Genomic DNA, 27,863 nt, shown 5'->3' on the forward strand with positions numbered 1-27,863 from the left:
GCTTTTGTTTGCCTAAAGTTCCTGCCGGTCCTACCAACAGCTGAGGGACCTCTGTACTTGCAGAATATTAGTTTAACTCTGCTCTGTAATGCAAGCTTAACCCTCCCAATATTCTGGATTTGCTTCAATCAGCTGCTGTTAATATCCACACAATCTATCACTTGTGCTGGTCTTCCCACACCTACAGCAGATGTTTTACAGGACACTTATCTCAGCCTTGCAAAGGGCTTCTCTTGCATGCATCTGATTTCCATTGTGTGCAAGTCTCACACAATTTCACATCAACTCACTTTTTCCTGCTTGTTCTGTATTTCAAGTTTTTGGCTATTCCAGCATCCCATCTATCTCAAGATTTCCTTCCACATTGCTCTTTGGATTCTGAGTAGAAGTTTATGAAACAAGCTCCATGCTTTTGAGAAGATAATGAACTCACACACTCAAACTTTGAAAAAAAAAAAAACAAAACCAAAATGCATGGTTTCTTTATGCATTTATCCACAAGGTAAGAATGTAACACCTCCTTGAATGATTCCTTCTCAGCTGTGTGGGCAGATACCATTACCCACAAAAACCAGAGCAGCTTTCAGAACTGGCTGGTTGGATTTCCACAAGGCAATGAGCACCTCTGCTTCCTCTGCCTGCTCACCTCTATGCCTTATTGTCCTTCAACTTTCACGCTAGAAAAGCTGTGCCATTAAGCTTCAATCATACATTTGGAATGAACATGGCTTTTTTGGATAACTGGTACTTTGGGGGTTTTGTAGCAACTTTCTTGGACTCAAGACCTGCAGAGCTCCTATTACTCCTCTGTGAGTTTTGTCTAGAAAATGTGCTTTGTCTTTATCAAGGTCATGTTTTTCTATAGGAATTCGAGACTGCTTCATGATTAAGGCCAACTGGGAAACAAATTGATGCTGTTTCATGTAGTGTTTCTTTACACCACTCCTCATCTGATACTTCTCTCCATAACATTGAATCAGGCACCTGTAAAAGACGAAAGATCAGAATGTGAGTAACTTCTTAAATCTAGAACACTGCTTATGTTTTTCACCATATTTTGTTTCAAATATGCAAGGAAAGAGAGATTGATTGAATTACTTCATTCTGTTTTATCAGAAGTCTTTTCCATTAGTTTGCCTACAAATTCTCACCACCTCTTGCTTATTCTGAACAGCGTGTCCAATTTCAAATTCCAATTTAGCAAATTTCAATTTAGCAGAGTACTGTGATTTAGTTAGTGTCTGTCTTATCTATTCCTGTTTTCAAAGACCATTTTCTGATTGTTATTGACTGCCAAAGAAACCAATACGGAAGGACTGCAGGACTTACTTTCATCATCTGAATCGAATCCAAAGAGTGTCTGACACTTCTTTTGTGCAAGGTGAGCCTCAAGTGCTTCTGAATTACAGTAGATGGTCAAGCAGTTGCCACATCTAAATCTTTCTGTTGATTTGCTACAAATTTTGTCTTGTTCAGAATAAGCATCTACTTCATCAGCCAAAATTTTTCTCCGTTTTGGCATGCTAATGTAACGTTCGTCAAGGTAGCTCGGAGGCAATGGTCTGACGTAGGGTTTTGTTAAGATGACACCGTATGAAGTAGTCTCTGTTGTCTGATTTGGTTTAGAAGGTACTTGTGAGGCTGCAGGAGCACTATTTTGTGGTGCATCGTGACAATTCTGTAAAACTGTTAACACTGACCCATTTTCTGTCCTTGTTTCATCTGCTACTCTGTCCAAAGGTATCTGGGATGCCTTGGATGATGTCTGATCTGGGTCACTGTGCCCATTGACCAGTTGGTCACTAACAACATTACAGTTTTCAGGATTTGGCTGTAACACAGGTGTCTTTTGGTCTATCAAACTTAAAACTGGAGCACTACCCTCAGATGAGCTTTCATTTCCATTGTGAATTACATTATTTGCTTTCTTCTCCACACTTTGAATATATGTCTTTGGTTCTGCAGAATCCTTCCTTGACTTCCAGGTTGGAATTGGTAAATCTACAGTTTCTTTTTCATTAACGGATTCATCATCATCTTGGTAACTACAAGGTTCTGAAGGATCATCTGAAGAATCTTTTTCACTTGCATCTTCTGAACATTCTGGGGTTTTATTTAAGTAATGCTGAGCCTCGTGTTCATACAGCAAAGGGAGCTCCTCAAATAGCTCACAGCAGTTTGAGAAATTGCACTGAGCTTTAAACACATTGTGACTTTTTGTATGCTCTGCAAGCTCAGTCGACAGCTTAAATCTCTGATTACAATTAAAGTGTAAACAAAAGTAAACATTTGGATACACATGTCTCTTCAGGTGGTCTATAAAATGTTGGGAATCAGCAAATTTCCTCTGGCAGAAGCGGCATTTTCCTTTATTCCATTTCATTATATGCTGTTGCACCTTCAGATCAGTTGGATGAGTTTTTCTGGCGTGTTTGTTGAGGAATCTTATTTTTTTAAACACTCTAGCACAACCATTAGCAGGGCACTTAAAGGTTCCTTCCTCATCCAAAGCATCAATGTCTTTTTCAGGGCAAAACACTCCATTCACTTTATGCAGAATGGGTGACTCTTTACTGGAGCTCTCATCATCCTCAGGCAGGCTCTCTGTACTTAAAGCATCAGGAACATTATTAAAACAGCTGTCACTACTGTTTTCAGTAGCATCATCCTGGTCACTTAGATGGTTTTCCACTGCATCAAAAACCTGTTCTGCATTCTCAGCCTCCTCTTGGACCTGATCAGAACTCGGAGCTACTGTAGCCTCTGGTTCAGTATCTTTGGAGCCCTCAGAATTGCCATTTTCAAGAGACACAGAAACAGCAGAACATTGCACTTCATGAAGAGCCGGGGCCTCCTGACAAGTCTCAAGGGCTGCAGCAAGATGTTGCCTTTCTATCTTCCTGACATGATTCCTTAGGTGCTTCAGCATGAGTCCTTTCTGCCTGAACTTTCTGGTGCAAAGTACACAGGAGAAGCTGCCCTTTTTTTGGTGAGCTTGTGCGTGTTTCACTATGTGATCCCCAAGGAACTCCTTGTTGCAGATCACACAGCAGTGCCTTGGTTCAGTCTGATCCAACGTTTTGGATGGCTCAAGAGCTTGGTGGTTCTTCCTGGCATTCCCTTTGGAACGGGCTCCAGAGTTTCCAGGGTCAAGCTCCCCATTGCTGACATCTGTTAAACAGCCACGTTCCTCACCCAGAGCCCTGTACTCTGCTGTTTTCTCTACATTTGCAGGAGAGTTTTCCAGTGTACTTTCACTCAAGCCATCCAAGGCTTTATCCCCCAATAACGCTAAACAATTCTGCTTGATCATCAAGAAATTCCAGAACTCGGGATCGAAAAACAATCCTTTCTTCAAGATGGGCAGCAGCTCAAACCGCACGCGGTTTTGAACAGAACTAGTGCACTCATTGTATTCTTCATCTGCACATTTATACAAGTGTTCAACAGTGTAGTAAGATTCCAAGGTGCGCTCCAGGAAAAAGATGGAGAGAGCACAAATTCTGAGGATCTCCAAGTCATTTGGCAGAAAATGAGCGATTGCTTTATAAATAAGACTTTTCATGTTGGGATCTTCACGGAGGTCCAGCTGTAGGGCACACCCACATATCTCAACACAGATCTGAAGGCCATCTTCACCAACCTGCAGGAAGGAAATCATAGTGTATGTAAACAATTCCCAAATACCCCACATATTTATATTCATCTATTGATAAACAGGAGTTCAGAAAGCATCCTGCCACTGAACTTCACCCAAGGGCACGAACATTTTTAAATATTGCTCAAACAAGGTTAAAAATACAGACACAAAAATGGTTTGCACTGAAAGCTGTACAGCTACAAAGCTTCAGCTCTGCCCCATGCAGTTCTATAGTTAAAGACAATTGTTTGGGGATATAGACCAAAACTGCTGATCCACAAAACTACTGATCTATCAGTATCTTCTGCCTGCCTCCTCAATGCCTAGGCTGTTTCACACTGTAATTGGACAGTTTCCTCTATATTTTGGCCATTCTAACTTTTTTTAGTTTGAATTTCATAAAAACCATGGTAATTTTGCTCACAGTTTTGACTAACTAGCAGGAGAACTATAACAACCCATGGCCAAGAATTCTAAAAGGCTTCATTTTCCAAAACTGCAGAATTCCTATTCCACACTTCAGGCTGGGGGCCCTGTCATGAACACGACGCTCAGTAATGATCAGAAATACACTGCCCAACAGGCAAGAGATTAAAGTCAAAAGAGGTACTGGAAATTTAGAAATAATTAATACCTCCTATATTTGGGTTTTAACAAACAGACAATGCTCCATAAGTAGGGGGTTATTAAAAATATAAGACTATTCAGATGCAAATAGAATTATTAATATCACCACAAGCATTTTAGAATACATACCCTTGAACAGTAGCAAATTATTGCATTTAGATCTGACAAAATAATTTAGAATTCATTTAGGGCACAAAATATGAAAGAGCTCTGTTAAGTCAGGTCAACAATAAATAACATTTGCTGGGAAACAACTCACAGGCCTGTGTGCAAAGCATTGCACATGACACCTTTTGCAGATGGGACAGAACAAGACTGAGATCTGAAGCATGAAATACAGCACAATTTTCTGAAGCAAATTAACATCTTCTCCTGTATTATTCTGCACTTTCATTTTATGTTATATTAAGCATTTTTTTACAGATTTGATTAGAATTGGTAAAAGGATTCAGAATTTAATGAGGATGAAGGGTACCTGCAATTACATAATCTTATTTCTTCAAGAAGTCAGGCTGAAAAAACCCCAACTAATAAATCATTCACATTTATTCCATAGACTTATCCATTAAACTTGCTGCAAAAACAGAAAATCTCAGAAATGAGTAAAAAGAAAAAAAAAAATCTTAAAACCACCCAAGCAAATCTAATATTGAAGCCCCTTCTGGAACCCAACAGAATTTTAAAGATAATTTTATGTCCTTCCCTAACCCCTCTTTTTTAACTTTCCACCAAAAATGGTCACTACACAATAAAAACATCACTTCTCTTTACTTTAACCAGTAACCGAAAGAATGGAAGATGAGGTAAAAACAAACAGAACTTACTTCATCCTTAATGACTTTCATGAAAGGGAAAATTACTCTGACATTTGTAGCAATTCTTAGAAGCTGGTAGCACTGGTCCACAAATACTTGTTTTGATGGATTAGATTTGAGCTGCAGTTTACTCCAAATGAAGATCAGGTCCCTATTAGGTAGAGAATAAAATATTCCAATTATATTAAGTTTAGAACTCTCTCACTAAGCATAATGCATTATGAAAGACAATTATTTGCATATTCTGTGACTAAAATCATATTTGAGGGTGTAATACTGATCTAATTAACACCACAACTGCACACAACATGCACAATGGAAAATGCATCCTAATTACTTTGTTAAAGCATTCAGGGTATCTCCTATAACCAGCCAGTTAAATATTCAACAAAACATTCATGTATTCAGCTCAGTTTCAGAGAAGTGCACAATAAAATCAGATGGAACAGCACCTAGCTCTCAACACCACAGGCAATAAATATCTGTGTGCTCTTGGAATTAAGTCACTTCCAGTACAAGGATGAAGAATCCTTCAGGGAAAGAAGCTTTTGAATGTGAAACAAGGAAGCAGCACAGGAAGCTCCTGATGTGGCAGGAAGTAGGGATGTTCTCCAGTTAGCACAGCATAATTTTCTGCCTAGAGCACTTACACCAAAGTTTCAGGCTATACAGCTATCCTACATCTCCATGATCTGCAGTCAAATAACATTCCTGCCTGATAAAAGGAAATGTAAGAACAGATTACTGCTAAACTCTGCACAAGTGATGTGTTAGCCTACAAAATACAGCTAATTGAAGTTTGCAGCATAAAAGTTCTGTGCACTTTAATTCAGAGACTTAGGGAGGCAACTGGGCTAACTTTTAGTCACAAGATTTGCCAGAACAAAGATCTCACACAAGGGTAGCTCCAGTTAGGACTCCGGAGAAATCCCACCACAATGTTACAATGAAAGCAGGACCCACTGACTTTCATTTTCTGAAGGAAGACACTTTTCTACTCCAGCAGTCTCCTCCCTCAGAAAACAAACCTAGTTACTGACAAAATATTTGGCTGATTTCCAGAGTCAGACAAACTTTTTGAGATTAAGCTTCTCTTCGTGAGCTCAGTCTGAATGAAGGGAAGTGACAGAACTGCCTACAACAAAACCAACTCAACTTTTATGTTCAGGACAGCTCTAGAATTCTGCTTGACATTGAGACCTTGATTGTTTTCTTTCATTTAGAACACAGGAGAACGAACATTGAAAGAAAGATCAAGTTTATGGAGGAAACTGAAAAGGGATACCTATAAGCAGCTCTACACACAAAAAAATTAGTCTTTCTGATTTTCTAAAGATACAGACTGCTCACCTCTGCCTTTACCAGGCTGGAAACCTGAATTCTACATATTTGCAAACTTCATATGCAAGTTTGATATTAGTGTCTTCATGCACTAAACCATTCTTAACAACTCAGTAGAAGTCTCAACCTGAAGTATAGAAGTAAGAACCGAGTATTTTTACTGTAATATGTTTCAATTCAATAATCTGTTTCATTCTCTGCTTTGCCTCATACCATTTCAGAGCAAGCCATTTCAATACTACTCCCAGAGAATGTGAGAAAAATCCAATTATTCTTCGGAGAGATTAGTGGTTAAAGGGGCTTGCTGTGTGTTCAGACAAGTGCTAGGCAGGCACAAGGAAAGAGCTGAAAAAGGAGAGCAGAAAACTAGAAGGAAGAGCTGCATGGGTGAAGAACAAGGTGTTAACCACCATTTACCTAGACCCTAATATGAAACAGTATTTTAGTCTTTTAGTTTTATTTTTCTGTGTCAACACGACGGCTTCTCCTTTTCATGTCCATTTCTGACTTTGTTGGGACAATTTAAATTGTTACTGGGAGATCACAGAACTGAGCACCTCTTTACCAGAGGTAACCATGCATTCCAGCCTCTTAACTACCTACAAAATACCAAAACCACTGTATGCCTTCACCAGCAACATGAAGTGATGGTTAAACCCTCCCTAACTGAACTGGATCTAAATCTTTGCTACTCTTAGTAAGTAGAAAACACAGTATGCCAAAAGACTGATCAAACCTGTGGTAAAAATTCTTTGACTTAATGAATTTACTGCATAGGAATTACCTGGAAACAGCCAAAATAGCATTTAAAAAATCAGAGAAGGAAGGCCATCTATGCCTGCTCCACCAAAATACCATATGTCTTCCTGAAGAGACAACACTTTGATACAAAGTATTATGAATTGATTTCTTACCAGTACTTCGCACAAAAAATATTTTTAGTATTACCAAGCACAGCTTGCTTGGTGATTTCTTTTCAGAAAAATAATTTGTTCATCTGAATCTAGAATTTATTCTTAACATCTGTGAAAATTTGAGTTTTGTGACTGAGCTGCTTAAATTTCATCTTCCTTCAATATGACAGCTAATGGTTTTAGCTTGAAGATTTTATATAGGCTGTAGCAAATATCTGCTATTTACAGCTTTCTAATCTGTTTTGTTGTCTTATCTTTGCTTGTAGTGTTAGCAGCTATATCTCTGTTAGATCTGCAAGGCCCTCAGTTCCAGACAAGGCGAGATGATTTATACTGTGCTAGAGACATTAAAACCTTCCCTGGAGAAAACAGACTCTGTAGATTAATTTAACCTGGCTCCTACTTCTTCAAAAAATTGGATTACAGTATAGTCATGCCTTCACAAGCTTTCCTGCAGTTTCCATGACCCATTAAGTATTACACAAAGTTCTTGTTGGGAACACAACTGTTAAGGCTCAGCATCTGTGAAGAATGAAACATCTGTTTGAGCTGCACAGACATAACTGCTCTGAACTCTCTTCCAAAGATTCTAAATTTCTGTATTCTGAATAAATTAAAATACAGAGATGCCAACATTATTTCCCTGAAAACCAGGTATCAAACAATACTTGAGGCTCTACTGGAATTTCATCTTTGACATCTGCTTTGCCAGAGCAAAAACAGATATATCTTGCTTTGAACAGCAAATCCAAAAATGGAGGATGCAAAACTTAATGATCAGCTAGGTAAGAGCAAGGTCAACATGTTACTACAGCAAAAGGAGTTTTAATTACAGTATTAAAAATGCACTTCTTCAAAGAATGAATCCCCCAAACAGAAAGCATTAATCCATGGAGGTTACACCTGTAATTTCCTAGTAAAAAATGGGGAGATACAGCTTTTGGGCAGGAATCAGCAAAGATGGATTCAATTCCCACTGAGCTCACACCTTTTTGGTTGAACTCCCTCTTTCCTATGGGGACAGTCCCAGCCATTTTTTCCTAGATGGATTGGATGAAAAATGCCAGTAGCTATTGCTAACACATTGTACAATAAATGGATGTCATTATCATAACCCTAATGGTTTTGACTGAGCAAGTACTCATCCAACAGTCCAACATTTAAGGAAAAATATTAATATCAAACCAAACATTATCATATCTGACTTCCTTTAATTTCTCAAGACAACAAAGCTTTTTGATTTCCCAGAATCTGGGGACACAAAAAGCCAGGGTAGCTTCTGAACTTGATATTAAAATTAGTTAGACAGATTGATAATTTCATCTCTATCAAATCCTTGCTAGTATATTTTTGCTTTAACTACATACACAAAGAAAGCATATTTTATCAAGGAATACAGATGTTCCTTTAGAAATTATACAGGCTCAACAGAAGGATTTTATTCCTTAGCCATCTTTCAGTCCTCAGAATGATGAAATTTGTTAACAACTCTCTAGAAAACAATTCTTAGCCCTAAGAACAAGTGCAGGTATCAAGATAATTGGATGTGTGTGAAGACATCTTCAATGTTTTCTAGAAAACCCCATCTAGGTGATACCTCTGATTATGACATCCAGGTTTCCATAATTAACAGCACGTTTCCAGCACCATACATTCTCTTTTTAGGCACATTGGTGACACATTGCAGTTAAAGAGCAAAATATCTACATGGCTAAAGCCTAAATGTACAAATGTTACACTTCTAGGTAAGATATGTAAAGGCTCACTTTTCTGTTACTTTGAAACAGTAAATAAGAGTTATGAACTATTAGGCCACCTTATATATGACTGTGTGTAAAAGGGCAAACAGGCACAACAGAAGCACCAGGAACATTCAAAAACCATTTTCATCTGGTATTTTTAAGTTAGGTGGGTTTCACTTTGGCAATAAGCATGTATTTTCTGCTCAGCTGCTTCCCCAGAAATAAAGTATTTACCATATACAATACATGTCCCCATTTTGGAGCTGTGGGACTAGGAAGGATTCACAAAGCTGTAAGGCTAAGGTAGTCTTCCCTTCTTTTTCAGTGTTGCAGATGATCTCAATTCCACTCTTGCAATCAGTCCTCAACAAGTGCTATACAATTAAAATAAAATCAATTTAGATCAATTTGCTGACATGAAATCAAAACCAATCAGACCCTGCTCTACTAAAAACTTCAGGAATTGCTATTAGCACAGAATGTCTTTGGAATGGCTTTTGTGTACATCTGTAAGTAAAGTTTTTGAAAGTAATTTGAGTTCTTTCATATTTCTTAGAGTTATGACCATCAGAATAATTGTCTGAGAAATTAAAATACTACACAAAAGCACTTTTTTTGCTTGTTCTTGCCACTTTTTGGTGTCTTGTTCTTAAAACAAGGTTAAGAAAAGCACTGTTATCTACTAAGTGCTATCAGTGATAAAATACAGCTACATTCAGCTCAAGTGCCATTTTACATATTAGGGCATCATTAAAAAACTTTAACAAAACTATAAAATGTACAATTAATATCAACTAGGCTCAAGTGCTTTTACTAAAACAGTCAATAGTAAAATAGTCAATACACTTAGGTTACAAAATATTTAGGGAATATACCTACAAGAATACTTGACCAAAAAACTGCATTTAGGTCAACAAGATTTGTAGGCACTTCACATTCAACTTTTCCCAGCTTAAGCCCGTACTAAGTTTAGCAATACCAGTGTGGCTGCCTGATTTTATGACATTTGGTTCCACAAAATCAGAGTTCCACATGCTCCTCTTGACAACTTGTATACAGCAAGTATAAAGCACCACTTCATTTTAAAAAAGAAATGTATACTGACAAACAATACCTCCTGGAATAGCTGATCTTCTAATGGTGACATATAAAGACAGGTGAAAAGAGCTTGATGGAAATACAGATCTTTACTGATATCTGGATGATTTATGCAAGATTTGATAAGAGCCATTGCCTCAGGGATGCGTTCACAGGCAATAAGGTATCTGGCACGGAGTTCAAAGAACAGTGGATTTTCAGAGCTTAAATATTTGTTAACTGCACAGAAAAGAAAGATTTAAAGGCAATTAGAATATGAAGTCCAAACAACAAATATACCTAAATGTAATGCTGATTTTAATAACAAATAATATTAAGAAAAAATAAAGGCTCTGCTAAAAAAGTCTATAAAATATTAAATTAAATCCCATAAGAAATCTGCCCTTCTGCTTGCAAACAGAAATTGTTATTTTTTTTAAACCAGTAATCTAATTCAGTATTTTGTTACTAACAGGTTAACACAAGGTGCTGCAAAGGATTGGTAAAATTTATATTATATAGAAGCAGATGTGACCATTTTAAAGAAAGAAAATTCGCTCCTTTCTCAACAGTGGAATCCATGTGACTGTCAGAAGTATAGGATTGACATCACTTCCAAAGCTATAATTATAAATATTAAAAAAAAAAAACTCAAGATACTCATTATCCATTAAAATGTAAGACCTCAAAGTGGTGAAAAATGTTAACTGCAATTCATATGCTATTGCCTTAAGAAGCTTTGAATGCCTTGATTTTGCTTGCTTGGAAAACATATCTTCCTGTGCAAGTGCTACTGGGCACAATCCTTATCTAAATATCTTTAAATTCTGGCCCCTAATTTCTGGAAATCTGTTTTTTTCAGCTCCATAAGATAATATTAACACTAATATTTGAATGAAATAGTTTCAAGTGAGATACTGAAAATACTCAACATTGAAGTAACTGAAAATTCAGAAATACCTAGAAGACATGCTTTGCATCTTTATTATACAAGATCATACAGATTGTAGTATCTCTTTGGATTAAAAGTTAAAATATCTCTCAAGACTACAACCGTAGTACTTTAGTGTTTCATGTTTTAAATAAAGAAAGAAAGAATGAGACTATCAATTTAAAGCCAGTGAAGGCTGAAAGTTCACCCCTTAGAAGGAATCTGTATTAATTACAAGCAACTTAAAGTGATACTTAAGAAATGGTTACTAAAAACCAAAATCCGAACAAAGCATTTTTTCCCCCAAAATGAAGAGATTACTTGTACAACAAGCTTTCAGTTAAAGCCTTTTTTTTAAGGATTGAAATAATTCCTTACACTCAAACCCAAGATTTCTCTAGCATCTTTATTTTTATGCAAGTTAGCGGTGTTCCATGCTAATGAACATTTAAGCAGTATTATTCAAGGTGTCAGGTTTCAATTTGATTTGTTAACAGATGCACTGTAAGAAAAAAATCTCATTCCCACTATCCATTAGCACTTTTGAGAACAAACTCAGAAAACGAGGACTAAAAGGAAAGCCTGTGTCTAATGGTGGTGATGAACTGCAAGAAAAAGTTCTTTTCCATGATATGGAAAGGTCCTTAGAGCCAAGTAAAGGCCTCTCCTTTTCTGAATTACCACCCTTAGGAAAATAAACTACATCCTCTGTTTTGTATGCAAGTATTACCCAACAGAAATTTACTGAATTACTGAAAAATAAGGCTGGAAATACTCAGCTTTGGTAAGTGCTAAAGGTAAGGAAATGCTGCCCATCTAACAAGTGTCTGTAACATCCTTGCCCCTTAAAGGAGGAAGAATGGCATTCTGCAGCACAGCTCACCCTGTTCTACCATTCCCACTTGGTGTGGGGAACTCTCAGGTCCCTTCTGCTCCAGAAATGAGACTGACATACTCCTCTCCCAGGGAAGGGCATCTCCATACCCTACACCACTGCCAGCAGGAGCTCCCAAGGATGAGGGTTCCTACAGCTTCCAGTTTTCAAACTGTTTCATTGATGCTGCTGGCAGGGCAGTGTTCCCTCCCTGTTGTGGAATGTCCTATTTTCCCAGGGCAGCACACAGACCTCTTCTAATGCCCTAAGCCAAAGACAACTGCCAGCTACAGTAGCGTTTGGCCAAGCCTGTGATACATTAAGAAACAGCATTTATTCTTACCCAGGCAGTGATGCTTTGCTTTAGAGCTACAGACATCAACCACCACTCAGAAACTTATTAACCATCTGACTGGACCTCTGTAATATTCTCTTCTAGATGCTCACCTTATTCTCCCCAGTCCATTACAAGTTGACTGTTCCTATGTTTCAACCCTACTATTTTTCTTTCAACTCAATGGCTGCTTTGTTTCCAGCCATCTCCAAACAGATTGTGACATCTCCAAGTTTAATACAACTCATATAAAGACAGACGCAGAGAGGTTTATCTGGGCCTAAGCTTCTCCATGGAGTTAATGAATCCAGGACAGGATTATGTAGTTCACACAAACTGATTTTTGCAAGGAATGGTTGGTGATTCAGCAACAGACAGTTTTTTCTATTTAAAATAACCCCTGAGAGAGCTACATGGCCAAGTTTCAAAATACACACTAAACACTGCTAGCCTATAAAGCAGCACAGGATGTTTGCTTTGTGCAAGACTTCACAAGAATCAAATTTTAGAGGAAGTGAGAGGAAGAAAGAACAATATTTCAAAATATAATTGTCTAAAATATAAGGTTTTTCAGCACAGATGAGATGTGTCAAGGATGTGTGTGGGGATATCAGAAGATAAAAGGAGAGAAAAATCTCTCAGCAGAGGGGAAGGAGCTGCAGCCTGAAACAAAAGGGAACAAAGTACTCATCTAGTGATAACAGCTCTCATTCCTGCTCTGCCAGCTTAAAAACAAACATCCTCAAACTGTTACCCATCAGAGAGAGGATTCATGATGATCAAGAGAATCATTATAGCAAAGGACTAAACTAATTCTTTGCTGGAGAGATGGAGATCGAGACCTAATTCCACATCACAATCACCAAAATCATGCGATGCAGAACAAAACAAGGTTCATCTTGGTTTTTATTTTGTTTCTTTAGGTATTTCCCCACAAGTTTATGAGATATCTAATAAAATCATTGGCAAATCTGTTGCTACAGCAGTTGCTTCACAAAAGAGATAGAACAACAAAGGCATAATGATGTTAATTTGCTATCCAAACCCTTGTTCTGGTAAAGGAGGCAGCTCACAGAGCTGTCCTGACTTTAGTACTCTTCCTTTCTCTCGGTGAACACACTGTCACAAACACAGTGATGAGTTTGTATCAGGCACTACACTGTAAGAACTAGGGAAGAACTAGCATTTTCCACCACTATCAAATAAAAACAACTTTTAAGAGCTCCCCTGTGAACACTGTTGCTTAACATGTTAGTAAAGACTTTACTGTAGCTTGAGTATTTATCCCCTTAGGAACTTTCATTAACATTCCAGTGATTTTGTTCCCATGAACTGCACCTTTCCCAGCTCCAGAAATTACATATCCATAAACAGAAAGCAGCTGTCACATGTAGCCATGGGCATCATTGGAAACAGAACCAAGAAAAGCCACAAGACCAAGTATTTACAACTGAAGAGAAAAATTAAACGAGTCATAGTGCCAGGAGGCAAATACAAATCAGATCTTCTCCAATCACGTTATTTCAGGAGTCAACTGAAGTCAAGTTGCTCTCCATGATTTAAATGTACACTTAGATTTGGGAAACCCACCCAATCAATTTTATTAACTACTCTGTAGCGACCTGTGTCTGACCAATCTGATCTCTACATTATAAAAGCAGACTTAAATCAGCAAAGAAATTCAGCTTTCTTTCAAACAAGAAAGGGACCATTTTACTACAGAAAAATAGTTAAAACACTGCAATGCCAGCTGATAACCTGATCCCATATATTTTTAAAAAGCAAAATTGAACACATTTTTCAGTACTCTAGAAAATTACTGTGACAAATGAAGTACCTAATTCCTGTGACACAGGCTTTGCTTTAAGAATTGCTTGTAATACTGGATCCTCCCATGGTCCACCATCTCGAATGATTCGAGTCACTAGTTCCAGGTTCAGATTCCTGTATTTATTTAGAAGGTTCTGACATTCCTAAGTGTAAAAAGAGAAACAATTAGAAAGAATAAAAAGATGTTGTCTAAAAATAGTTAGGCCATCCCAGAGATACAAACCAAGAAAGCCATGCATGGCTGAGAATTTCCTCAGTCAGTAATTTGCGCTACAAAGTCTTTCACTGACCATACAGAAAACCCTAAAACAACTGATATTGTCTACAAACAGCAATAAAGAATTGTATAAGATCAAATTCACAATTCTAGGGCCCTCAGAAAGAGCCTTCCATTTGTATAACAATGCAAAACCAACTTGGATTGGAGGTATTACTGGTGTACTCTGAGACAAGTCTTCGACTCATGGCAGCATGCACAGACTTAAGACATGTTGAGCTGGATTTGTGATTTCTGAGGGGAAAACTGAATTAAGCCATGAGTCACCAGGCCTCCAGCAACCACTTTTCCCCAGATTTCTACATAACAGGAATTATGTTTGCCTGTAATACCATGGAATGCTTTAGCCAGCCATGATTTTCACATGTCAAGTTCCCTCTCATCCCCGCACCTTATTTGCTGTAAAAGTGTCAACAACACCATTAATCAACAGAACATTTTAGTAACGAGAAAGTTATTTAATACTGAAACAAAAAATGCAGCAGAAGAATGGCTTCCATCCACATATAATTACCTGCTTTTCATTGCCAGTTTGATTACACAACTGATCCAGAAACAGTGCTAGCACATTAATTTGTAGAAGCAGTAATAGACAGGTATCAACATAAAAATAGCAAAGGAAGAGCTTTTTCTCAAACTGTATTTTACTGAACAGTATTAATAGATCCTTTCCATCCTTTCTTTCCCTACCAAGTTTCCTCTCATGGTGGCACAACCCTAAAAATCCGTTCAGGTATTAAAAAAACCCAAACAAACCAAACACCACACTGACCTGGGAAAACAAGTTTTTAATCCAGGGTCATTTATTTTATGCAGTTTTATGTAGACATAGAAAACTCTGTCTCAATCTACCCAATAATAGAACAATTTAAGCTATCCATGTTTATGCTGACTTGAAAACTTCATTAAGATTAAGCTTTAATTTTAAATTTACTGTTTAAAACCAGAGGGGCAAGATGATATTTCATGTCATGAACTGAATGACATTAAGCTCCAAATAGACATAAACAAGCAGAGTTTCTTTCACTATAATGGCATGTTTCCTCCAGGTCATATATTCACAAAAACTGTCTTTACATCAACTAAAATAATATTATAAATTTATATGAAAGTAGGCAACACTACCTGGATTGAACCTAAAATATCTTTCAAAGGATCTTCATAGAACTCATCCTTTCCAAAGAACAGCAGCAATTCAAAAAAACTCCTAAAAAACAGAAACAGCGACAAGTTAAACTTAAAACATTGATTCAAAAAATTAAAGTACTGTAAGTCTCTTCACAGGACTCTAACCAAAATTAGGAATTCTGTAAATTCTAGACTTATGCCCACATGGAGTCACTCAAAGGTTTTTGCTGGCCAACAATTCATGTTTTTAGGCACTTTCTACAAACACACTTTATTTCATTTCAGCCTGTCTTGCCATAACTGAAGTCTTTCTATGAAGATGTTGGTTTAAAGGTATTAATTATTCTATCTTTTCAAAAAAAGCTTTTGGGATTATTTAGAAAGGGATAGCTTTTGTGCAAATATGCAAACAAAACTACGTTCACGTTTTGTGTGGCATTCAAATTCATACAACTTGAATTTTACCACCACCAAGTTTTTAAGCAGATCTCTGTCCAGCAAGATGAATTCACAAGTGCTACCCCAAAAAGAGGTGGTAGAAATGGGTGAAGATAACACTTTCCAAAAGCTGCTTAGATTCAGACTTATATTTGTGGCCTCCATGGTTTTTTAGCATCTTAAAATACCAGTCTAGCATTTTATTTCTTTTAAATCCTGTTACAGGATCAGAGAGGTTGGTAAAAAGCAGCTTTCAAGATCTCCTTTCAATTCAGGTTTTCATTTATAAAAGCCTCCTTCCAGATAATGCAGTTGAGTCAATTCAATCAAAAACTTGGCAGTCAGAGCTCGTGGATCTGCAGTGTAAATGTTACTGTTCTGCCTCTAGATTCTGAGAAATTTCATTTCTACCTGGAAAAAGTACCGGGCAGGCATTGCACTAATGAGCTGCAATTGATGATTGAGAAAGTCAAGAACAGCAGACAAGAACCAAGCAACTCTCAGAGGGACAGGCAGGACTTCAAAAAATATTGTGCAAATTAAAGGCACCTTTTTCTCCTCAGTAACATTTTTAGGAATACTGGGCATTAAAAAAGTCTTAATACTCACAGGAAAAATTAAGTTCTCTATAGGAATAATGGAAAAGTACCACAAAATTAGATTTACAATGGGTTATGCTGAAGTATTTTTTTTTTTCAACCAATGATTAACTATGCCAGAAACAGGCTTAGAGAAATAGATATAAACCTATTACATTCAGTGACAGAATTTCTCTCAAGGCTAGGTCTTAAATCTCAATTACAATATGCAATGAAAAAACAATCCATACCCAAATAAGTACTTGGTTCTGAAAAAACATTATCTCATTTCATGTGAAACAAAATTTTGCAGCACACTTGATTCTCAGGAAAGGTCAGTCATGAGTCATGATCTGGCAAGCAACCAAACTGGAACTTAAATAATAAGACAAAACGAGTTTGAGCAAGTGATGCATGCTTGTATTTAAATTTGCTTTGACTGATTTAAAAAGAGGAGGATCTTGCAAAAAAAAAATAAAAATCTGGAAGCCAATAGTGAACAAGTGTAAACTGTGATTTTCTGCTTTATCAATGCACCTGCTCACAGTCTAATACCGGAAACCATCAAAATATTTTTATTTCCTCATCACCAGTCTCCAGTTAAAATGACTAGTCAGTTCCAACTTTGTTTACCTCAAAACTGTTTGCAGCACTGCATATCCACATTTATATCCATCTAGATTGATCACATCACTGCCTTGGCATCACAAGATTGCCTAAAAACACCAGTGTGCTACCATTATAAAACCCCCTGACATTAAGCAGATGCTGCTTCATTCGATACGAATTGCAAGGTTATTAAGTATAGGAAATAAACCAGTTGCTCCTGTTACCAGTTTATTGTCTGGTTACCAAGGAAATCTTACTCAAGGATGACAATACAGTCAGGCAGAGTTTTGCTCTCCAAGAACTAAGACCTAATACACAGTGAATTTTCAAAAGAGATTCAAGCAAGGTTACCCAGGTAACTGCAGCTACTAAGCCCTGGGATCCCTTTATATCACATCACATGCAAAACTGTGCTAGCCAGGCAGAAGAATAAATAATCTGATATCCTAGAATGGAAGCAAATTTCATTGAGTAAACCCAGTCTCAAAAAACAAAACAGACAAGGGTGACAGGAATTAAGTGACCAATTTACTTGTCAATTATCAGAACGTATCCATCCAAAAGAATACCTGCATTTCCACCTTTCTACCTCCCAAGCTTTGCTATTTAAAAGCACATATAAACATGGTTTGAACTTCGATTTTTTTCCCTTAAAACTAGTGAAAAAACCCATAGCAACAGATGTCACCATGTTTTGACATAACTTTGAACATTGTGGTCTTATGATGCCAGAAATAGTCCTCTGTCAAACTGTTTCACACACACAAAACAGGAAATGTCCACAGTGAAGCTTCAGCCACATATAAAGACAACACTTATTTTTCCTTATGTACTTATTACCCTGACACTTCCAGTCTTCATGTAGGAAAGTGACCAATGCATCTAGAAAATTGAAATCAGAGCAAAATTTATGGCAGAACATTCAGCAATTCTTGCAGCTGAATGTGACTTTGGGTCAGTTAACTGCATGACAAGTAATTCCTGTAAGCGTTTTGATGACTCAAACATAAAAATCCAAACAATTTTAAAGTAACTAACTTCTCTCTCAAGAAAATTATCTTAAGAAGTACTTCACTTATTACATCACTAGAAGTACAGAAGTAAAAACTTGAGATAAATGACTTAAAATTATTTACTGGCAAAGGTTGGTCTTCAAATACTCCAAATTAAGGTTATGATAATCACTTATTTCTGAGATTATTCATTTTGCCAGACATCCCTTATGACAAAACCCTGTCATAGCCTACTTGAATATTTAACAAGGATACAAAAAAGACAAAACTAAATTCTACTTAGTAATTCTTGGTTCTGTGTAGCTACACCACCTGTAAAACCTTTCTAGGGAGCTCTGAGGATCTGAAACCCTTTTGCTGTGCTATTATAAAGGAAGGAATAATAAAAATGAAGAAGTACTCACAAAGCAAGGCTACTCAGCACATACTGTACGTGCTCACATTCGGCTGGGAATGACACGCAGGCAGACGTGAAGCAGCACAGTGCCGTCTGCAGCACCTGGAGCTGAGGCAAAGGGACCTGCCATCTTCCAGCATAGTCTTCAACAACCTAGGCAAAAACGTGGAAATATAGATTATTATCCAAGACATCCTCCTTGGTCAGAAAGAGGAAGCAGTTAACACTATACCTGCTCCCCTCCTTCTCCCTCAGGAGCAGAGTTTGTAAGCTAAAAAATTTCACTGTTTTCTGGTTTATGACTTATATAGTGAAAAGAATATCACAAGGGATCTTCAGATATTCTTTTCAGAGGATAAGACAGGAAATACTTTCTTCTTATGCTATACCATAGTAGATATTGCACTCTGCACTTAAACACAAGTTTTTATTTTGCAAGGGGATGCTAATTAAGAGTCTGTAACAACATCCAGACGTTCTAGTCTAAAAACTTTCCAAGAGGGGAAAGAGTAACCTGCATTCTTCCAGCCTTTATGTCAGCAGAGACAAACATTCCAGTCACTCTTCCTTAACTGATCAAATGAGTAAATTTGGCTTTATTTAGACATAGGATGGATCTAAGGCAGCAGCAGCAGAGATGGATTCATACTCTGTACATAGATTCTAAGTTTTCCAAACTTATTTTAATCATTTGTTTGAAAAACTGTTAGCTTAATGCAGCAAATATCTAGGTCAACTGAAGAAGAAGCAGACTTGTAGGTGAATATTCTTCCTAAGAAGACCAAACATTTTGTAAGATAGTCCTGCCTCACAGATCTATTAAGAGTTCCCAGAAATAGTTTTAGTCAAGTTCCTTTTATAGAAAACCACAAAAGCCTTAGAAAAACAAAGTAGACAGAAAAACATCCTTTTGAGGTGTGAGCCTCCAAAAGGTCAAACAAAGGTAGAAATAAAGTATCACTTCCCACCAGGATGTTTCACAATTCTTGCACCTGATAGGCACAGTACAGATAAGTTCATAAATGATTTCAAGCAATAAAACAACATTTTGTGTCCCACTGTACAGCCCTCACTGCACCTCCAGCACTCATCTGAACCCAATGTAATCTCAATTAGGAAAGAACGGGCAGGGAACATCCTCTTCCAAAAAAAAGCCATCAGTCCCAGTCTGCACCAGCTCCTCTGTCACACAAATACCAGAGCCAGCAGAGAAAGGAACATAACAGCAACACCACCTTGGCTTGGCAGTTGTTCTGCAACTCAAACATACCGAAATAGCTTCACAGCAACAGTGCCCTCATCCCAAACTGCTCAGGAAAAGTAGGAATAGCAACCTTTTCGCTGAATGTAGATAACCTGAAACCATTAATTCTTCAGTGGCAGGAAAAGAGAAGTCTAACTGGTCAATCCTCAGAAGATTTGCAACAATCAGGAAAAGATGGGGGTGTGGGGAGTGTATGGACAAAAAGCTAAACTAAACATAAAATAAATTCTAAACCACACTTCACACACATTCTATACATAAGGAGGGGCAGGGAATAATGTATACTTCAATGTCTGTTTTTAAGTAATCCCATGGAATAACTTCTGTAATAGAAACCAAGCTCTTTTTTTTGTACAAAACACTCAAGATGCCATGCTTTGAAACAGGACTGCAAAGCAGAACATAAGTAAAAGTTTATCAGCACATTTTGAACAGACACATTAATTTCAATGTAATGAAGCCAACCAAAAAAGAAGCACATAATATTGTCAAAGCACAGTGGCCTGTTCCTTGTCCAGCGCTCAGGAGAGAAGACCAGAAGCAAAGCAATCTTTTATATGTGACTTTTTGTAACAGTTGCTTTCAAGTTCTCTGTTAGAGTGCAATTTTTAATATTCTTAAAGCATCCTACCCCCCCCAGTCTGTCTGTACCTGCCAGTGCTAGTAAACACAGAGGGACCGGGCCTGTTTTGTTTTCCCTCTCATTTAGAGCAGATAAAGATACTGAAAGGAGGTTGAAGCATCTACCTGACACCAAACTCCCCATTCAGCTCCACCTTTCTCCCACACCAATACACTACTTCTCCTCCTTCAGTAGGTTTAAATAACTCACAGGAAAATCCAAGACTCAGATGTGTCCCATTAAAACAAAATCAAGACCAGACTTATCAAAAATTCCTGAGCACACAGCTAAGGCAGCTAACTCCAAAAATAACAAGGTAGTAATTAAAAACCTGAACTAGTGAAGCAATAGCTTTTCTTGGAATATTATGTTTTAACTGATTAATTATACACATATTCTAAGTGATTAAATATGCACATATATAGTTATTTGGCTATATTTCAAAGACTTAAGAGAAACAGCATTGCAAATGATTAGATTTACAAATACACAGGACACAAACCCCAAATGTTTTACGCAGTGCTAGGCCACAAGTTGCTACAGCTTTTCCTATTCCTACACACAACAAAAAAAGAAGCTACAAATCCTACCAATTTTAAAAGCTTATCGTTACTAAGATTTCAAACAGTATTACTCTCATAGTTTTTGTGAGATTTAACAGTAAAGTCACCATGGGATTAAAACCACAACAATTATCTGAGTTTTTCTCTTTATAGTTTTCAGACACAGAAAGCTTCTTGGCAAATATAATGGTTGTCATTCCTTATAATAGACATATGTAAGGGTTGTCACATGAGAGAACATGTGGGCAAGGTTAGAAAAAACGAAGTTTCCTGAAAATTAAACACCTACCACCAGTTGCCTGATCAGCAGAAATACCAGAGCAGCTCAGATACCAAAGTTCAGCTCTAGAACTTGGGTAACACTACATTTACTCTTCCTGGAAACACCACAAGAAATAATCACAGCTTTTAAACTATCTTTTGAACCTGCTCAGTGCATGAAGAGCATTTTGTTTTGTTTCCAAATACAAAAAAGCCAACCATGTCCTTACAAATAAGGATTTTACTATCCAAATAGAGAGCAGGAAAACCCTGATGACTTCAGGGTAATATGAAATATTACTTAAAATGTGAAAGTTTAAAATGGCTTTATACTAAAATATGTAAGCAATGGCTTTACTCCAATTCACATGTGAATATTACATAAGGAGTCACCAAACATAATCACACTTTTGGCAAAAGAAAACACAGCACCCAGCAACAGCATGACACATCCTATAAGAGAAGTTTCTACCCTTAAAGCTTAATGCTTTCCCCCTACTCTTAATCACCAAAATATCCATCTCCATAGCCTGCCTGAGCATAGAACAATTCCCAAGATTGGTACATCACATTTAGCAAGCCAAAAAGTCATGTATGTATATAGTCTGTCACTTGCACAACAGTCAAAACTATACATTAATTCAGTTTGGGCCGATTGGACCACTGTAGTAAGTGTTCCTATGTATGCTTTCTGGATAAGAGATAGATATATATACTGAAAAACAGAAATATTCCTCCTCATTTTGATTAGCACCTCACCCTCCAAATGAAAGTCAGCTAATAGAATACATATAAAATATATATAAAAGTGTGAACTGTCAATCTTATGAACACACAAATGCTCATATCCACATCACTGGTAACCAGTAAAATACAATTTACTGGTGTACCAGTGAAGAAGTACAATTACTTTTTTTCCTCATCTAAACAAAAGGATGTAACATGGATTTCTGCATTACCTCCTGCACTAAGAGTGCCTTCTCTAACTTGAAAAACCCATGTAGCAAAACTATCAAACAGACAGAAGGATCACTTAATGGAGATCCTTCCTTTAGATATAAAAACCTGCAACCGCTTTCTAAATTATAATCCCAATACATTTTCTAGGGAAAAATCATGAACTTATTTTCATACAAAAGCTATATGCAATGAAAAGGCATTAAAGCCTAGAGAAGTAGGAATACCAAGATGTTTGTAAGTGTCAAAGAGGAAAGTTTCAGAAAGGTAAAAAGATGTTACAAAGATAAGAAAAGTCTCCAATGTATTGCACAAATGTTTCTTTTGGAAAATACCAACTTCCTAATCCCACTTGTAAAACAGAGAGATCATTTCCCAGGGTAAAGCTAAGAGGACAGCAGGCACAACAGCTGAGGAGAACCACCCAGAGTATGTGAATAAGAAAAGATTTTATGCGGCTAATGACAAAAGCACTGAAGACTGGAAGCCAGAAGGAATCAATCTTCAGATAAAGAGGTTGCAATTCAACTGCTATTGTGAATTCTCATGAATTGACTGAGGAGCCAAGCTCACTTCACCCACAACAGCCCAGTTTTGCATGACAGACCCTTATCAGTTTTCCCATCAAGTGTCAGAGGAACGTCTGACACCACCTAACCCGGCCCAAGGACACCCTTCTGCAGAGAGGTAAATCTTCACCACAACTGGAAGTTCACCTTGGCACCCAACTTGGCAGTAAACACCACATGATTTTGCCACATCTGTTTCATAAGGATTTCCTTTTAAACATGAATTCACTTGAATATCAAGCAGCACAACACTAAAGTACCAATAGGTAAACTGAACACGCTGGTTTCCCCAGTCCCACATGTAAAAAATACCATGACAGGTTTTTAAAGTTAAATCGTTTCAAGTAGATATGGTACTCTTTGAAATTTAGTTACTGGAATGTATGATTGGCCCTTTGCAAGCTTTCATGTAACAAGTCGTATCAACACTCAAAAACATGAAAAAGTCAAATACAACTTACAGTGGTGCTCTTAAAATTTGAGCCATTAACAAGGATAAAGCATATTTGTTCAGGAAAGTACAAAACCCCCCAAACATCAACACCACAAATTATTACACGAGCAAATAGGTGGTGAAAAATTACAGATTCTTCCTTTTCAGAGAAATAAGCTTCAAGGATGTTGAAGAAATCACTTTTCACTACTAGTATTCGGGTGTAACTGAGCCTAAAAATGGTGTATGTAGATCAAATATGGATCCCAAAGGCATAAAATTTGATAAAGCAGAAGTCTGGTTTAACCTAACAGTTTGGGGATTGTTCTGGTTTTGTTTTGCTTTTGTTTTTTTAATATAAAAACAACTTAACCACTATTGATTTGAAGTTCAGAGCAAAAGACAAAAGCAAAAACTTTCAATTTTGGGCGCAAAAAGTGTGTAATGACATTAACCCCAAAGTAAGAAGAACAAACATCTAAAGTTGTATTTTTTTTACTTCCATCACCACAAAGCAAGACAAACAACAGTTGAGTCACACATCCCTCCCTGCCTAAAATAAATCCAGGAAATACTATCTTCTCTGGTGTGTTACTATATTTTACTACTCTACTTAACTTTTTTATAAGCCCAATAATTGTTTTTCCACCAATTAATGTAAGCAAATGAGGTAATCTTTCTTTCAGGGGTGGAATCATCCTGGAAGGCTGTAAGCTGATGCCACAGGAAGAACAGATCAAGGCGTGTTTATGCCTCACAGCATCACCTTGTTACTTGAGATGAACTCACCTGGTGTCTATTCCAGTCAGTACCAACAACATAAAATAACATCTAGTACAGTTATGCAGCCCTGAGGACAACTACAGAAATGCTGGAAGCAACTTGTATTATTTTGATAGTATTTAAAGTTATGAGAAAATATCCTGAAAAAGAAATTAATTTCTTTTTCTAATTAATAAAACTGTACCCACTTCCAGGGCAATGAAGGAAGCTACATCCATTTTCCAGCTTGCCATTAAAGTTTGTTTTTAAACCAAGTAAAATTGGAAATTCATTCTTCTAATTACAAAAGCATTCCCCTTAACCTTTGTACCAAAAAAGTCACCATCTATGCTATTTTCACTGCCCTTCACCATTTGTATTTCAGTTTCACAGGAACCTCTCAATGGCTATGGTTCCTGAGAAACCTCAGGAAAGAATTTCAAATTCTGCATACAAACACAAGCTGAAACTCTTCCAAATGTTTAGGCTGAGGCAGCTTCTTCTAGGTACCACCTTTCAAATGTCTTTAACTTACAAAGTAGTTACAGATGCGTTGTTCTTTTGCCTGCCAAAGTTAGGAACAGCAGATTTGCTTTTTCCAACATCCAAGTGGGTTTGGAACTCCACAAATAAGAAGAAAAGCCACATCAGCAAACTGTAGAAAGTAGCATAGAAACAGCTGGTGACATGCATAAGCTGGGTACTTGACTCATCTTCCAACTGTCTTTTCTCTTCCAGCCACAGAAAGCTTGATTTTTGCTTTGCTCATGTCATCAATCTCAACATTCCAATAAATCATTTTATTCCATTTTGCCTTGAAAGGTTCAGGCTGTAATGACAATGACCAGGAGCACCTACAAGACATAGATCCCAAAACTACAAATGGGCTTCAAGATGCCACATTCTAACTGCATCTTGTACCACTAAATTGTGATTAACCACAAATCTATGGAAAATGCTCTCATAATCCTGACATCTCATCTTTTTTAACTGGTACTTAATTGATCCAAAAGTGAAGTTGAGCCACAATACTTCAGGCCTCAAGAGAAGTGGGTCTGGCTGTTTACAGCATTTTTTTTTACCTTTCTAACATCATTCAAGGATAAAAGATGTGCACACCAATGCATTTCAAGCTCTAAGCCACTCAAAGATCAGGAGGATTTTCTGTGTACAGATCTACAGACTGAAAAAGGCTTTATTTACACCTTGCTTCATTTCTCCTGTAGTTCTTACTGAGAGATGCTCACAGACTTCAACAGCTTAACTACAAGCAATTTAAACAATACTATTTTCAGATGGGAGCAAGCTTCAGTACTGTGTCTCAAGCACAGCCACATGTTTTGATAGGTTGTTATTCTGAAAATAACAATGTTTCTGTTGGGGAGTTCAGTCTCACTGCACTATGACTAAACAACTATTTCTAAAGTGCTATTACATTTTGGACACAAAACCGAGAGCACAAGAGGCAAACTGGGACGATCAGAAAGGCCAAAGAAGTATGAAGACAAGCAAATCTGCGTTATCAGTGCAAAGTGGAGTGAGGGGGACAGCAGCCAAATACCTCCTTCAGAAGATCTGGACAGAAAAGCACAAATATATATTACATATATAATTACACAGTGTCAGTCCCATGAGGGAAAATGGGCTTATATGGAGCACATTCAACTTCATTTGTTGTCAAACCATAAATGTCACACAACTACAGGCTTTTCACACCAGCACACCCCTTAGGATCTTGTGTTTGCATAGTTAAATCAGTAGAAAAACCCATTACTAAAAAACACGCTTCAACAAAACACTGATTACCTTGAGTGAGCACATGACTGCTGTTCACACCAGGCCAAACTTACACAAAACAAGAAAAAACAAAAAAAAAAAAAAAACAAACCCTGAGGACAAACTGTTAATATATTATTAACTTACTCTCATCAGAATTATTTCAACTGTGCATTGTTAAAAAGAAAGTTTAAGAGAAAAGGAGCAGAGCCCTTTACATACTCAGAACATTGGCTGCTTTTCTGGAGAGTTCATCAACTCAAAGTAGGGGAAAGTGTTTGGCAACCTCCCTAGACAAAAAAAAACAAAACTGCAGGAGAAGTCAACACTAGATATATAGCACATAAAATACTTGTGATACAACTATTTCACATGAAAATTCTACCCCAGCTCTTACCCTCTTCTGTTTCCTAATAATTAATATATTTCCCTGGGATTGACATTCGTACATGTAGTTATCATCTTGTCTGCACCTCCTGAACACAATAAATTCAACATACAGTAAACACAGAGAGAAAAATTTAAGATAAAACCCTCAGGCCTGAGCAAAAGTTAAAAGTCTTTCCAACTAGAAAACATAATCAAACGTGGTTGTCATTGCTTACAGTTGTCAAAAATGCCAGACTTCCAAAAGCATTAGCTTCTCCTTTTACTGGCTCCACAATTTTTGAGAGATCGTGAACCAGAAAAAAATAGGGAAGAATCGACAGCCCCAAAACGCAACTTACGGGCTCAGAGAGCAGAATGCACCCCGAGATTATTGTAAGCACGTATAACAGTAAATAATATTCCAAACAGGATGTTTCACTGAATGACAGTACGAAGTGAATGAAAGAACAAAGTGACAACAGGACATCACATTTCTTTAGATGGCAGAAGACAACTGTAGTGATAAGGCAAGTCAAAAAGTTGATAAAATGAAGCCATTCTATATAAAATGACCTCTAGGCTGTGTTTTTTGGGAAGCAAGCAAGTGGCTTGCATTCAAGCAAGAAAACACCAAAGGTAACTAATGTTCCATCACACCTGCTGATGAAAGCAACCAGGAAAAGCAACCTGTTGGTGCTTGTTACTTTCCAAGGCACACCTAAAGGGCTTATGAGGAGCACAAGAACACCGGGCCCGCATCAAGAAAACGCTGCTTTCCAAAGGACAAAACCCTAAAAATCAGAAAACACCCTGGTCTAACTCGGTCAGCGACACGAGAACTATTCCCGAGGCCCTACCTACCTCTCTACCTCCCTCCGCCTCGAAGGCGAGGCCACCCGGAATCGTTCTGTCCGCAGCACCGGCAGCACCACGCGTGTCCCCGCAGCCGCCCCCAGCTCTCCCTGCCCTCTCCCGCTCCGGGAGCCGCCTTCCTTTCCTATCCCTTCCCCCCAGGAGCCTCCCTGCCCGCTCGGCCCGGCCCCCGCTCCCCTGGGCCGCGCCCTGCACGCCGCACCTCACGGCCCGAGAGCGCGGCGGGCCCGGCCCGGCCCGGCTCCGTCCGCCGCTGCCCCCGTCGCTGCCCCCCCGCGCCGCGGCGCCCACCTGGCAGAAGCGGCGGCAGTAGTACTGGCTGCGGAGTAGAGCGGGCAGCCCGGCCGGGAGCCCCGGCGCCGCCAGCGCCTCCAGCTCCTCGCTGAGCCGCTCCGACTCTTGGTCGCTCTCGTCTTCCGCCATGGCGGCCCCGCCGCCCCGCGCGTACCGAGCGCCCCCGCCCCGCCCCGCCGCGCCGGAAGAGCCGCCCCCGCCGCGCCGCCAAGCGTCCGGCCACGCCCCCGCCGCGCCGCGCTCCCATTGGCCCGCCCGTGCTGCCTATCAATGCGCCGCTCACCTCTGGCTCCGCCCCTTCGAGGGAGCGGGCCTCGATTGGTGGAAAAGTCTCGTCGTTACTTCAGGCCCGCCTTTCCATTGGCTGCTGGCCCCGTCTGTCACGCCCCTCTCCGCAGCTCCCTGCCCGATTCCCCGTCCGCTGCTCGCCGCCGCCCGCGCTCTGATTGGCCGGCGCACGCCTCTATCAGAGCTCTCACTCTCGCCCCCCATTCTTAATTGGGGGAAAGCTTCGCCCATCTCCGCGGTGAACCAATCAGCGAGTGACTTCCGGCG

At 38.5% G+C, this 27,863-nt stretch overlaps 1 protein-coding gene across 1 annotated transcript; it reads right to left on the bottom strand.

Moving 5' to 3' along the window:
- Positions 1-644: 644 nt before the first annotated feature.
- ZNF654 (zinc finger protein 654) lies at positions 645-27,451 on the bottom strand. The gene is made up of 9 exons (XM_005524178.3): positions 27,306-27,451; positions 18,573-18,718; positions 15,528-15,609; positions 14,133-14,268; positions 10,194-10,396; positions 9,314-9,453; positions 5,092-5,233; positions 1,330-3,643; positions 645-984 (listed from the first exon to the last, which is right to left on the bottom strand). Exons 1-9 carry the CDS (start codon positions 27,435-27,437, stop codon positions 977-979), a joined length of 3,303 nt encoding a protein of 1,100 aa, XP_005524235.3. The 5' UTR covers positions 27,438-27,451; the 3' UTR covers positions 645-976.
- Between the last annotated feature and the right edge of the window lie 412 nt (positions 27,452-27,863).

Source organism: Pseudopodoces humilis, chromosome 2, assembly GCF_049639895.1.
Source record: "Pseudopodoces humilis isolate 2021_Gansu_Grassland_sample_001 chromosome 2, ASM4963989v1, whole genome shotgun sequence".
Lineage (NCBI taxonomy): Eukaryota > Metazoa > Chordata > Aves > Passeriformes > Paridae > Pseudopodoces > Pseudopodoces humilis.

Bases quoted from the DNA above. Each gene is read 5' to 3' on its own strand.
- ZNF654 (XM_005524178.3), bottom strand. From the start codon at position 27,437: ATGGCGGAAGACGAGAGCGACCAAGAGTCGGAGCGGCTCAGCGAGGAG. The intron at 18,719-27,305 runs GTGGGCGCCGCG...GTTTTTGCCTAG, and splicing joins ACTGCCGCCGCTTCTGCCAG to GTTGTTGAAGACTATGCTGG. The intron at 15,610-18,572 runs GTGAGTACTTCT...TCTGTTTTTTAG, and splicing joins GTGCTGAGTAGCCTTGCTTT to GAGTTTTTTTGAATTGCTGC.